Raw genomic sequence first — 14,201 nt, forward strand, 5'->3', positions numbered from 1 at the left:
GGCCGCATAGCAGGTTACCATCTCAAAGTTATCAACAGCACATTCTGCACTGCGCGTTTAACTCAAGTACATCAACTGAAACAGTTATGCAGGTTTTCCAGCCAATTAAATGGAGCAGGTCTGATGATATCACCGATGACTCGTTTTCAGCTCTAACATTTAAAGGAGCCTTGCACACACCCCAGTTGAAGGTGATGGAGGAGGCAAAAAGGTGGTTGGAGAGGTGGCTATTGGTCTATAATCACAGAGATTTGTGTGAGTGCAAGCAAACATGGAGTCACTGCGATAGAAGGCTGCGCCCAGGTTCTCAGATACCTCCCTGGAAGTTCTAGTCCAGTGAGTTGGAGCATGCAGGGAGGTCTTATTCCATGGCAATGGCATGAAAAGAGCAGCCAGATAAACCAAGAGGGCATGGCTGGAGATTACCCAAGAAGTGAGCAGCGAGGATGTTGTCAGCCGCTCCTGGATTCAATCTCGCAAGAGATTTATTGATCTCATGAGATCAGGAAAGGTGAGTGCAATGCCACATTCAACTACATCCTGATGTGCGTGTCACCCCAACCCCATCATTCTGCCTTCCCAAGCCCACTCCTGCATGTCACTCCTCACACCAACCTACCTTGCAGGTGGACCCATCCCTCACTGTCTATGCCTTTATTGCAAGGGGGATAGAGTATAAAAGTAAGGAAGTCCTGCTACAACTGTACAGGGCGTTGGTGAGACCACACCTGGAGTACTGCGTACAGTTTTGGTCTCCTTATTTAAGCAGGGTACTTGCATTGGAGGCAGTTCAGAGAAGGTTCATGAGGTTGATTCCTGAGATGAAGGGGTTGTCTTATGAAGAAAGGTTGAGCACGTTGGGCTTATATCCATTAGAATTTAGAAGAATGAGAGGGGATCGTATTGAAACATATAAGATTCTGAGGTGACTGAGCTGATGGTGATGGGAGACGGAGAGAGGGGGACCTCCCAGCAACCTGGTGACAGAACTAAATATTCCACATGGCATACAACAGTCACTTATGATGTCAGCAGCCAGTGAAATATCATCATGTGCATTACACTTTCTTATCTTAAGAGGTCTAATTCATATCTTTACTCTCCCACAGACTAATCAAGTGTCCCCCCCTCACTGTCCAACTGAAGGAGGAAGACGACTCCTCAGAGGAAGCTCCACACTCTCTGAGGATGCACCATCACCAGACACATGCCACACCCAGCACCAGCACATTGGTGGGTCCAGCAAGACATAGAGTAGTGTTGTCACCTGGTGACATATCACAAGTGAGCAAGAGCAGATGTTGGAGACAGGGACACCAGTGGAGAGTCATCGCCGGAGGGCGCAGGACACTCCAAACTCTGCCCAGCTGGATGTAGATGCTGAACCTCGGGGGCCGTCAACAAAGAAGTTGATCTTGGAGTAACAGCAACAAATGCGCGAGGCTCTGGCGGCTTTTCCAGCCACGATGTCTGCGATTGTTCAGAGAATAGAGGACTCCATCTCCAACATGAGCAGCGTCATCTCACAGGTAGTGGCGATAATGTGCTGTTCCATGGAAAGGATGGTCGCCTGCATTGAGAAGCTAATGCGCCAGTTGAACGAGAACATGCTTGTTGTGAACAACAGCTTGCAGACTCTCATTGATCTCATTTCTAGGAGGGATAGCAACATAGTTGTGGGCATTCATCGCCCCACTGATGTGCAGCAAGGTGCTCTCCAGCTCCATGCTAGCAGGGAACTGCGGGTGGTCCATGAGAGGGATGATAGTGAGAGCGGACATGGAAGTGGAGGTTCTGCTCAATGTGCTCCCACTTCTCCCCCGTTGCCTCCCCCTAAGTCAGAGCCCCACATGCTGCCTCGGATCCCTGCACAGTTGCAAGTGGAGCAGACTTTGGTGAGGCCCTCACAGGCTCCTAAACCCAGAGGACGTTCGCCAAAAATATCAAAGTAGTCACAGCGGGGAAGTGAGCAGCCTGCCTCTACCTCTGCTGAAGCTCCAGGGGTTGCACCTCATAGAAGCACTCAGAAAAGAAAAGAGACACAGGGCTCGATTTTACACTTTTGTGCAAATCGCTTAAAAATGGGCGGTATTTATGGCATGGGCGGTAAAAATCAGATCGGCAGCTTGTCGCCCATGCTGAAAGCCTCTAGTCTCCATTTTAAAAATTGGGCGTTACCACGGGTGATCTGAAATGGGCGTTAGCGTTAAACCTCTGACCTTCTGCCATAAAGTGTCGCTGTCCTTAGCAACAGCATGGCAATGCTTGTTTCCCACAATTCAGGAGGTCAAGTGTCATCATTACATGCGCAGAAGAGGAGACAGAGAGAGAGAGATAGCAGAGAGGGACTGAAAATGTGTGTGGTTTGTGGTGTGTGCTTGTTTAGCTGTTGTGGGAGGCACAAAGGAGATTTACCAGCAGCAAAAAGCCTACTAAGCACCAAGAACATAGTTGGCACCGAGTTTTTGTCCAACAAATAATATATAACATGGAAAGGATGGAGGAGGCCTTGGAGCTGGTAGCCAGGAAAACTGGTGGCAGAGGGCTCCCAGTGGTTCCGGAGTGCGGCACTGCACCCAAGGTGCCACACCCCCATTGGAAATGACACATGAGAGCCAGGAGCAACATCTTGCTTCTGGCTCGGAGCACGTTCCCACCTCGGGACTGTCCTCTCCCGTATCCGTCCAAGCAGCGGTTCGGCTGTCATCCCCCCCCCACCCCCGCCTCCAATGAAGCATCACCTGAGGAACTCCTTGGCCAGGTGGCTTGGAGTCAGAAGGGGAAGGGGTAGAGGTAGGGGGGGAAGGGTTGTTTTTTACAGAAATACCTATGATTTCAGACAAATGTTCGGTTTAAATGTTTTTTATTTAACATAACCTTGTTGCGCATTGGCGCAGATAGCTGCACCGTTACACACTGGTGATTCCTTAACATCATAGGGTATCATTACACTTAACTTCAATCAACTTAAACTTTAACAGTGAAGCCCACCATTGATGTATAACCTGCAGTGTGTCAGCCTTGTAAATACTAACAACGTTCTTTCAGGCAAAGTGTTCATTTATGAGCTCCTGACATAAGAGTCTTCCAGTTATGATGCCACCACAGGCCCTTTCATGTGGCCTACAGGGGGGCGGGGGCATGGCTTCAGCATCAGCCTGATTGTGTGGCTTGAGGTCAGCATCCATCTCCTCATCGTCCTCTTCCTCTATCTCCTGAGGTGGACCGTCACACCCTTCTGGCAATTCTTGTCCCCTCCTGATAGCCAAGTTGTGCAGCATGGAGCACACCATCACAAATTGAGTTACCTGCTCAGCATGGTATTGGAGCTCGCCTCCTGAGTGGTCCAGGCATCTAATGAATGCTTAAGCACTCCAATGGTTTTCTCCACAATATTGCGAGTGGCTCTGTAGCTCTCGTTGTATCGCCTCTCGGCTTCGGTGTGGATGTCACGCAGGGGGGGTCATCAGCCGGGTGGCGAGGCCATACTCTTTGTCACCAAGCATCCAGCATTGACCTCGTGGCTAATTGTTAAACAAGTCAGATACAGTGCTCTCACACAGGATGTGAGCATCATGGATGCTGCCTGGAAATTGAGCATTCACTGCCAGTATAATTTTCTGGTGGTCGACAACGAGTTGGACATTCAGGGAGTGGAATCCCTTGCGGTTCCTGAAAGCCTCTGCATCCTGAAAAGATGCCCGCATCATGATGTGCGTACAGTCTATTGCTCCCTACACCTTGGGGAAGTGTGCAATTCGGTAGAATCCTGGAGCCCTTTCAGTCTGAGCCTCCCTGGTCATAGGGAAGCTGATAAAGTCCATCCTGCATCCGTACAGGGCTTCCGTTACCTGTCTAATGCAGCAATGTGCGACATGCTGAGACATACTGCAAATGTCGCCAGCTGAGGCCTGAAAGGAACCCAACGTGTAGAACGACAGTGCCGCGGTGACCATGACCTCGACTGACAGTGCAGTCCTGATGGTGCTGGCAGGCTGCAGATCTCCCCTTATGAGCTGGCATATCTCACTGATAACCTCTTTGTGGAAGCATAGTCCGCGAAGGCTGATGGTGTCGGGCAAGTTGAGATAAGACTGCTTCTCTCTGTACTTGCGGGGGGTATAACGTCTGCTCCTCCTCATCAGTCTGTCACATCTTACATTGGGCACATAAAGTTGTTCAGCGTACCTTCTGCCATCTCGAGTCTGCAGCATGTAAGTGGTCATCAAGAGAGGGTGAGAAAGGACAGGCCCCATTCCAATAGCTCCCTGTTTTCCACTGATTGGTCACAAAGAATGAATATCCCGACGAAGACACCTTTTAAATTCCAATCGTCCACAATATGATAAAGATGTTTGTTCAGATGTTCACATCACCTCCAAAGACCTCCAGAACACAGCTGAACTCCCCCGAGGTTGAAGCAGAGCAGCCTTTTTAATGATGCGACATGTGATATAGAACATGACTTCCATACCACTCTGAGTAGTTCCGGTTAGTTCCACTTTTTCCCGGCAGTTTTTTGGGCGAGTGATATTGTGGGTGAGATGTGTGTGAGGTGGTGAAAGTGACGCTGGGTGATCTCCTGGGCGTTAGTTTCGGCAAATGTGATCTTCACAACAAAATAAAGTGGGTGGTCGGTATTATTGAATCTCGGCGTTAATTACGTGCGGAAATTGACGCTGGGTGATATTATGGGCATTGGTTTTGCCCATTCTAATGATTCCGCCCCAAAAAAGTGGGCGGGCGGTATTTTTTCCTGGAGTTACGTACATGGGGAAAGTAACGTTCGGCGATAAGTGTCCGAAAAATGGGTGTCAGTTTCCATTTTGTGGCTAAATGGGCGATATCTGGGTGTTATACCTCATTTCAGTGGTAAAATGAACATTAAGTGGGCGTTATGCATTTAAAAAAAGTGTAAAATCTAGCCCACAATCTTAGATGTAGAAGGGTATGCCCATGGGTGTTTGACAAAATGTTATTGTTAAATTTCAGTTCTATTTATGACGCACATAAATTTATCTCTCTCTGCACCACTTTCCCGTCTTAATCCATTTTTGCCTGCTACCTGGGAAGTGGCTTTGGAGTGAATATTGAGACATTACTTAATCTCAAGCAATGGTTGACAGGAATGCTTTGGTCATTTTAGGACAGCATTGTGATATTTGTGATGGGTGGAGGGTAGTTGGGTACAGCATCTTGGAGTCATATGGTTGCACTCGTGCAACTTATCGGGCCATTATGAGGCCATCCTGGGCCTCCCGGGAAACGATTCACTGGTGCAATCTCCAGCTCAGGTTCCTCTTCCTCATCCTTGTGTTCCACCTGTTCCTCCTCCTCCTCCAAAGTTGCTGTGTGCTCTGCGACTTGCTCCTCCTGTAGCTCCAATGCTCGTTGCTGCGCTATGTTGGGCAGCGCACAGCGTACGATAATGATTCTGGATACCCTGGCTGTTACGTACTGAAGGGCTCCTCCAGATCTGTCAAGGCATCTGAAGTGCATCTTTAGCATGCTGATAGCTTGCTTTATGACCCATCTGGTGGACACGTGGCTTGCATTAAATCACTAATCAGCTCATTGCTTGGCCTCCTCAAGGGTATCATCAGCCATGTCTTCAGTGGATAGCCCTTGTCTCCAAGCAGCCAGCCGGTAAGTGTGATTGGAGATGCGAAGAGTTGAGGGAGGGTGGATTGGCCCAGCACAAAAAAATCATGACAGCTCCCCGGGAATCTGGCATACACATGCATGATGATCTTATTATAGTTGCAGACAAGTTGCACATTGAGGGAGTGGAAGGCCTTTTGTTTCATTAACACTCTTGGACATGCCTTGTTGGCCACATATGTGCAGTCGATGACGTCCTGCACCTGTGGGAAGCCAGCCAGAGCCACAAAGCCGAGCATCCGCTCAGTAACACTGGCTTTATCAGTGGCAAAGTTTACTTAATTGGCTGACTTGTGAAACATGGCATTGGTCACCTGGGTGTTGCATTTGTGAATGGCCGACTGCAAGATCCCACCAATGCCTGCTGCAAATCCCTGGAAGGAGCCTGAGGTGAAGAAATTGAGGGCGGTGGTGACTTTTACACTGATAAGGCATGTTCACCAGGTCCATTTGGCATCAGATCTTCTGCCAGGAAGCTACAAATGTCTGTGATGACTTGGCACGATGGCCTGAGCCTCCTGAAGCTCTACTGTTCAGTCATGTCCAGGAAACCCTTCCTCTGCCTATATACCCTGTGTTGTGGGGTAACGCATCTGCCGTGGTGCACCCCTGTGCTCATCCCCTCCTTTGGAGCATCAGGTCAGTGAGGAGAAGACTGCTGGAATTGTGGTTGCTACTGCTGGTATGGTTGGTGCTGGGGCTCATCTTGGTCCGAATCTGAGGTCTAAGGTGAGACAGCATAAGTGGCACCCATACTGATCTGATAGATGTCAGGTAAAGTGGATATCAGAGGCACAATCCATCAATGTAGTGAGAGTGACTTGCAATTTGGTGAGAGTGGCATCCGAGGTTGCAGAATCACCTGCAAACTCCTGAAAGCAAAATCTCTGCTCAAAATGATGTCAACAAGAGCCTTTCCCCTGAGCAAGGAAGCAAGTGTAAGGTGTATCTCCTTTTTCCAGCTGTCACTTAATGTAATAGCACAATAGCCACTGAGCTGTCACCTCCCCTTCACAGGTGTGCAACCATCTAAAGTTGAAACCTCACATGAAAAGGCTGTTAAGGGTATCTAAATGAGCAGTTAGGTACCTCAATGAGGTCGCCCACCTCTCCCGAGTGGGTCCGTGCCACGCTTCAAAATGTGCCCGAGTTAAACGCGGAAGTTGACGGGTTCCTGAGGCGCTGTCAATTTCAGCGCTTTTAAGTGCCAACCCACTCCCAATGTGAACATTCTGGCTGATGTTTCTACTTGTGGGAGAATTCAAAACTAGGAGCCATAAATACGAGATAGTTACTAATAAATCCAACAGGTAAATGAGGAGAAATTCCTTTACTCAGAGTGTGGTTAGAATGTGGAACTCACTACTACAGAAAGTGGTTGAGACAAATAGCTTAGATGCTTTCAAAAGGAAATTAGATGAGTATATGGGAGAAAAGGGAATAGAAAGATATGCTGAAAGGATGAGATGAGGCAAGTGGAATGGGAGGAGACCGGTGTGGAATATAAACATCAGCACCACTAGTTGGGCCAAATGGCCGGTTTCTATGCTGTATATTGTATGTAATGTAATTCTATGTGACCATACTGGGGGATCGACCAGGATGGGAGAGAGTAAAGGTTTTGCTTCAGGGTTTCAAAGGATTACCTTACTACAATACAAAAAATTTCAAAAATAGAAGACACTTTTTTTTTTGGTGTACAAAGTTTATTTTTAATCATCTTTAATTTGAATATTTATTGTATTTTGCCCCTTAGAGGTGATTTAAGCCCAGATGAAGTTGTAAAGCTCGTTAATCAGGGCTTTCAAAAAGGTCAGCGTGATTTTGGCATCAAAGTGAGATCAATTCTCTGCTGCATGCGTCACATGGAAGGTAATTTTCTTTTCTACAACTGCCTTTTCAGATACGAGTATTTTCTAAGATGTTTAATATTTCATGCTTCCAGTGTGCTGCTGTAATTGACAAAAGATACATATAAATGTAGATTTCCATTGCTCGCTATGAATTTCCTTGGGAGTTTACCAGATTGCGATTGTGAAATTGTTTGAGAATTCTGCTCCAATAAATGTTGAAATGTATTAATAGAAAATAAAGTAACCGGGGTGGAAATTCTTATGTATTGCACCTATAGATTGGGCTAACCAAACTGGTAGTAGTGAGGTTGGGGACAACATCAAACAAGAAATTAGGGATGCATGCAATAAGGGTACAGCAGTTATCATAGGCGACTTTAATCTACATATAGATTGGGCTAACCAAATTGGTATAACTACAGTGGAGGAGGATTCCCTGGAGTGTATGAGGGATGGTTTTCTAGACCAATATGTCGAGGAACCAACTAGAGGGCTGTCCATCCTAGACTAGGTAATGTGTAATGAGAAAGGGCTAATTAGCAATCTTGTAGTGCGAGGCCCCTTGGGGAAGAGTGACCATAATATGGTAAAATTCTTTATTAAGATGGAGAATGACACAATTAATTCAGAGACTAGGATCTTGAACTTAAGGAAAGGTAACTTTGATGGTATGAGACGTGAATTGGCTAGAATGGAATGGCGAATGATACTTAAAGGGTTAATGGTGGATGGGCAATGACAAACATTTAAAGATCACATGGATGAACTTCAACAATTGCACATCCCTGTCTGGAGTAAAAATAAAACTGGGAAGGTGGCTCAACCGTGGCTAACAAGGGAAATTAGGGATAGTGTTAAATCCAAGGAAGAGGCATATAAATTGGTCAGAAAAGGCAGCAAACCTGAGGACTGTGAGAAATTTAGAATTCAGCAGAGGAGGACAAAGGGTTTAATTAGGAGGGGGAAAATAGAGTATGAGAGGAAGCTTGCTGGGAACATAAAAACTGACTGCAAAATAGATATGTGAAGAGAAAAAGATTAGTGAAGAAAAACGTAGGTGCCTTGCAGTCAGAATCAGGTGAATTTATAATGGGGAACAAAGAAATGGCAGACCAATTGAACAAATACTTTGGTTCTGCCTTCACAAAGGAAGGCACAAATAACCTTCCGGAAATACAAGGGACCGAGGGTCTAGCGAGAAGGAGGAACTGAAGGAAATCCTCATTAGTCAGGAAATTGTGTTAGAGAAATTGATGGGATTGAAGGCTGATAACTCCCCAGGGCCTGATAGTCTGCATCCCAGAGTACTTAAGGAAGTGGCCCTAGAAATAGTGGATGCATTGGTGATCATTTTCCAACAGTCTTTCGACTCTGGATCAGTTTCTATGGACTGGAGGGTAGTTAATGTAACACCAATTTTTAAAAAAGGTGGGAGAGAGAAAACAGGGAATTATAGACCAGTTAGCCTGACATCAGTCATGGGGAAAATGTTGGAATCAATTATTAAAGATGAAATAGCAGCGCATTTGGAAAGCAGTGACAGGATCGGTCCAAGTCAGCATGGATTTATGAAGGGGAAATTATGCTTGACAAATCTTCTAGAATTTTTTGAGGATGTAACTAGTAGAGTGGACAAGGGAGAACCAGTGGATGTGGTGTATTTGGACTTTCAAAAGGCTTTTGACAAGGTCCCACTCAGGAGATTAGTGTGCAAAATTAAAGCACATGGTATTGGGGGTAATGTATTGACGTGGATAGAGAACTGGTTGGCAGATAGGAAGCAGGGAGTAGGGATAAACGGGTCCTTCTCAGAATGGCAGGCAGTGATTAGTGGGGTGCCGCAGGGCTCAGTGCTGGGACCCCAGCTATTTACAATATACATCAATGATTTAGATGAAGGAATTGGCTGTAATATCTCTAACTTTGCAGATGCCACTAAGCTGGGTGGCAGTGTGAGCTGTAAGGAGGATGCTAAGAGGCTGCAGGGTGACTTGGACAGGTTAGGTGAGTGGGCAAATGCATGGCAGATGCAGTATTGTGTGGATAAATGTGAGGTTATCCACTCTGGTGGCAAAAACATGAAGGTAAAATATTATCTGAATGGCGGCAGATTAGGAAAAGGGGAGGTGCAACGAGACCTGGGTGTCATGGTACATCAGTCATTGAAAATTGGCATGCAGGTACAGCAGGCAGTGAAGAAGGCAAATGGCATGTTGTCCTTCATAGCTAGGGGCCTTCATAGCAGGGAGGTCTTAATGCAGTTGTACAGGGCCTTGGTGATGCCTCATCTGGAATATTGTGTTCGGTTTTGGTTTCCTAATCTGAGGAAGGACCTTCTTGCTATTGAGGGAGTGCAGCGAAGGTTCACCTGACTAATTCCCGGGATGGCAAGACTGACATATGAAGAAAGACTGGATCGACTGGGCCTGTATTCACTGGAGTTTAGAAGAATGAGAGGGGATCTCATAGAAACATATATAATTCTGACAGGACTGGACAGGTTAGATGCAGGAAGAATGTTCACGATATTGGGGAAGTCCAGAGCCAGGGGTCACAGTCAAAGAATAAGGGGTATGCCATTTAGGACCGAGATGAGGAGAAACTTCTTCACTCAGAGAGTTGTTAACCTGTGGCATTCTCTACCGCAGAAAGTTGTTGATGGCAGTTCATTAGATATATTCAAGAGGGAGTTTGATATGGCCCTTACGGCTAAAGGGATTAAGGAGTATGGAGAGAAAGCAGGAAAGGGGTACTGAGGTGAATGATCAGCCATGATCTTATTGAATGGTGGTGCAGGCTTGAAGGGCCGAATGGCCTACTCCTGCAACTATTTTCTATGTTTCTATGTTTCTATGTTTCTAGGGCGTAAAACGGGTGCAACACTCGCAAATTTAGCAGTGGGATAGACTGCGCCCAATGTGCACGTGTGTTCAGGCCACTGCTAAATTTATTGGTCATATCTTTCAGCCGGCTGCTTGAAGAGAAGGGGATTGATGCACAGTATGATGGCATCATGACTAATGACACGCAACCAGCATGCCAGTCACCGGCCAGAGGACATTCAGGGGTTGGAACTCCTTCCTGCTTTAAAACAAGGCTAGTTCCTGACGGATTGCAGGGCAACGTTTGTGCAGTCAATTATACATTGCACCTGAGGAAACCCAGCAATGTGGGAAAGCCTGTGAGCTCTCTCCTCCTGATCAGCAGCCTGCATTGGAAATGTGCTGTATTGGTGTCTCCTTAGGAAGAGGCCATCCATCACTTGCTTGATGGCCGTATTCACAGCAAACTGACTGATGTCACCTGTTGCAGTCTGGAATGAGCCTGAGGTTGGTGGTCACTATAACCTTCACACCCACAGGCAGTGCTATATGTGCCCTGGTGCTTGGCTCCAATTCCTGCTGCAAGGTGACAAGGTCAGACACTGCCTGCCTGCTGAAGTACAGCCTCCTCACAAACTGCTCCTCCGTCAAATATAACATTCTGTTCCAGAAGACCGGCATCATGTAAGGCTTCCTGTTTCCTTGCTTCCTTCGCCCTTTTCATTGAGCCTCTGCAGGTATGTGCTTCCGTACTTGCTGCTGTTGTTCCCATTGACAACAACAATGGCAATTCCAGTGACATCCCTATTTTTCCCAGTACTCAGCCAATGCAGTATAGCTGCAGCTAACAGCTCTGTAGTGTCCAAAAATTCCCAAACTCGGCCAAAACAGCCAAAAATGGCTCTAAAAATCTCCAGTCGCCTAAAAGGGGCTATTCAGAGATTCACCTTAATGGAGGTGAGTGTTCCTTTAAATATCACTGCTTCCTACGTGTTTTGCTGGGCGCACTTAAAAATGATCGAATCAAATGCTTCCATTTCTCAAATCTCCCAAAAGGACCCTAATAAAAGCACAGTGAGGCCAGTGTTCATTTCAGGTGGTGGCTATGGACATCTAAGGAGTGTCTTAACCAATACACCGATCATTGGATTTCATGTGCATACCTGGCGTTGGATGTCCCACTGTGAAATTGGTATGTTGAATGTCTATATAGTGCTCGGAAAATGGGCAAGGGAGTAATTAGAACATAGAAACATAGAAACATAGAAAAATAGGTGCAGGAGTAGGCCATTCAGCCCTTTGAGCCTGCACCGCCATTCAATAAGATCATGGCTGATCATTCCCTCAGTACCCCTTTCCTGCTTTCTCTCCATATCCCTTGATCCCCTTAACCGTAAGAGCTATATCTAACTCTCTCTTGAATATAGCCAATGAACTGGCACCAACAACTCTGCGGCAGGGAATTCCACAGGTTAACAACTCTGAGTGAAGAAGTTTCTCCTCATCTCAGTCCTAAATGGCCTACCCCTTATCCTAAGACTATGTCCCCTGGTTCTGGACTTCCCCAACATCAGGAACATTCTTCCCGCATCTAATCTGTCCAGTCCCGTCAGAATCTTATATGCTTCTATGAGATCCCCTCATCCTTCTAAACTCCAGTGTATAAAGGCCCAGTTGATCCAGTCTCTCCTCATATGACAGCCCAGCCATCCCTGGAATCAGTCTGGTGAACCTTCGCTGCACTCCCTCAACAGTAAGAACGTCCTTCCTCAGACTAGAAGACCAAAACTGAACACAATATTCCAGGTGAGGCTTCACGAAGGCCCTGTACAACTGCAGTAAGACCTCCCTGCTTCTATATTCAAATCTCCTAGCTATGAAGGCCAACATACCATTTGCCGCCTTCACCGCCTGCTGTACCTGCATGCCCACTTTCAGTGACTGATGAACCATGACACCCAGGTCTCATTGCACCTCCCCTTTTCCTAGTCTGCTGCCATTCAGATAATATTCTGCCTTCGTGTTTTTGCCCCCAAAATGGATAACCTCACATTTATCCACATTATACTGCATCTACCATGCATTTGCCCACTCACCTAACCTGTCCAAGTCACCCTGCAGCCTCTTAGCGTCCTTCTCACAGCTCACTACGGCACTTCAAGTGCACATTCAAATACTTTTAAAAATGTCATGAGGGTTTCTGCCTCTACCACCCTTCAGGCAGTGAGTTCCAGACTCCCACCACCCTCTGGGTGAAGACATTTCCCCTTAAATCACCTCTAAACCTTTAAATCTGTGCTCGCTGGTTATTGAATGCACTGCTAAGGGAAATAGGTCCTTCCTATCTACTATATCCAGGCCCCTCATAATTTTATACACCTCAGCCTCCTCTGTTCCAAAGAAAACAAATCCAGCCTATCCAATCTTACCTCACAATCAAAATTCTCCAGTCCAGGCAACATCCTCGAGAATCTCCTCTCTGAGTGGGTAGGGGTACATTGCTGCCCATTGAGAGTTTTTTTTGAGACTTGTATGGAACTTGCATTTTTCTTCTGTCTCTCCAGCATGGTCTCCTGAAGTTGTTGAGCTTTGTAAGAAGTATCAAAATGATGGTGTCGTGGGAATTGACCTAGCAGGAGATGAGTTGATTGACTGTCAATCCTATCCCGGCCACATACAAGCTTATGAGGTAGGATGTCTGTGTGGATTTCACATTGTAGAATTATGAACTTCAATTTTATTAATTACCAAACACAATCACACTCGCTTACCTTAATTGAATATATAATTAGACTCAGAATGGTATATAAACATGTTACATACATTTGTCATTTACTTTCAGCCACTATCAGTTCTATTCCATGTGTGAAAATAAGGAGAGTGAGAAAAGTACTGTTTGTACATTGTACTGTTCTGAGAAGCATAATGGTATATATATCCTGAAACTCCAGATGAACTCTATAAATGAGATAATTGTTGAAAAAAAAAATGAATGGGCCTCAGCCCGTGTTTTTGGTACTTATATTTGTGGCAATTGCCCATACATAGTTGCTCTTTAATTATCATTGAGGAGTATCTCCATGGGTTCCTTTGCTATTATCCCAACAGGACAAAGTGGATGTGGTGAAATAGAAATTCCTAAAAAATGCACCTATACCCCTTATATATACAGGGAGGGAACAGCTAAGGCCTAAAATGACCAAAGAATCTGCCAACCTTATTAACATATTTTAGCTCCGTTTCCCATCTGGCAGCTGACCAAATGAAAAGCCTGGCTGGCAGGCGGGAGAAGGTGCCAGCGGCAGGAGCTCGCAGCTGGAGAACCTTGGGGACGGTCCCCAGCAATCGGGAGGTCGCAAAGGCCCGTGATCAGGGTGACTGTAGGAGGCAGGCGATTGGGGTTGGGGGGGAAGGGTGGAGGCTGGCGATCAGGGTTGGGGGAGGAGGTGGAGGCTGGGGATTGAGATTGGGGGGGGTGAATAGAGGCTGGCGATCAGGGTTGGGGAGCGATGAAGGCTGGCGATCGGGACTGGGGGAGGTGGATCAGGGCTGGGGGGGGCGTGGAGGCTGGCGATCGGGGCGGGGGGGGCGTGGAGGCTGGCGATCTGGGCTGGGGGGGGCGTGGAGGCTGGCGATCGGGGCGGGGGGGGCGTGGAGGCTGGCGATCGGGGCTGGGGGGGGTGGAGGCTGACGATCGGGGCGGAGGGGGCGTGGAGGCTGGCGATCGGGGCGGGGGGGGCGTGGAGGCTGACGATCGGGGCTGGGGGAGGTGGAGGCTGACGATCGTGGCTGGGGGGGTGGAGGCTGACGATCGGGGCTGGGGGGGGTGGAGGCTGACGATCGGGGCTGGGGGGGGTGGAGGCTG

At 47.1% G+C, this 14,201-nt stretch overlaps 1 protein-coding gene across 1 annotated transcript in view; it reads left to right on the forward strand.

Annotated features, from left to right (window-relative positions):
* Window positions 1-14,201, forward strand: part of LOC139265963 (adenosine deaminase-like) — a 128,829-nt gene that overhangs the window by 47,988 nt on the left and 66,640 nt on the right. The window contains exons 3-4 of the mRNA XM_070883651.1: window positions 7,418-7,533; window positions 12,901-13,025. Of these exons, the coding sequence (XP_070739752.1) occupies window positions 7,418-7,533; window positions 12,901-13,025 (241 nt within the window). The remainder of the gene's footprint in view (window positions 1-7,417; window positions 7,534-12,900; window positions 13,026-14,201) is intronic.

This window comes from Pristiophorus japonicus, chromosome 1 (genome assembly GCF_044704955.1).
Source record: "Pristiophorus japonicus isolate sPriJap1 chromosome 1, sPriJap1.hap1, whole genome shotgun sequence".
Classification (NCBI taxonomy): Eukaryota; Metazoa; Chordata; class Chondrichthyes; family Pristiophoridae; genus Pristiophorus; species Pristiophorus japonicus.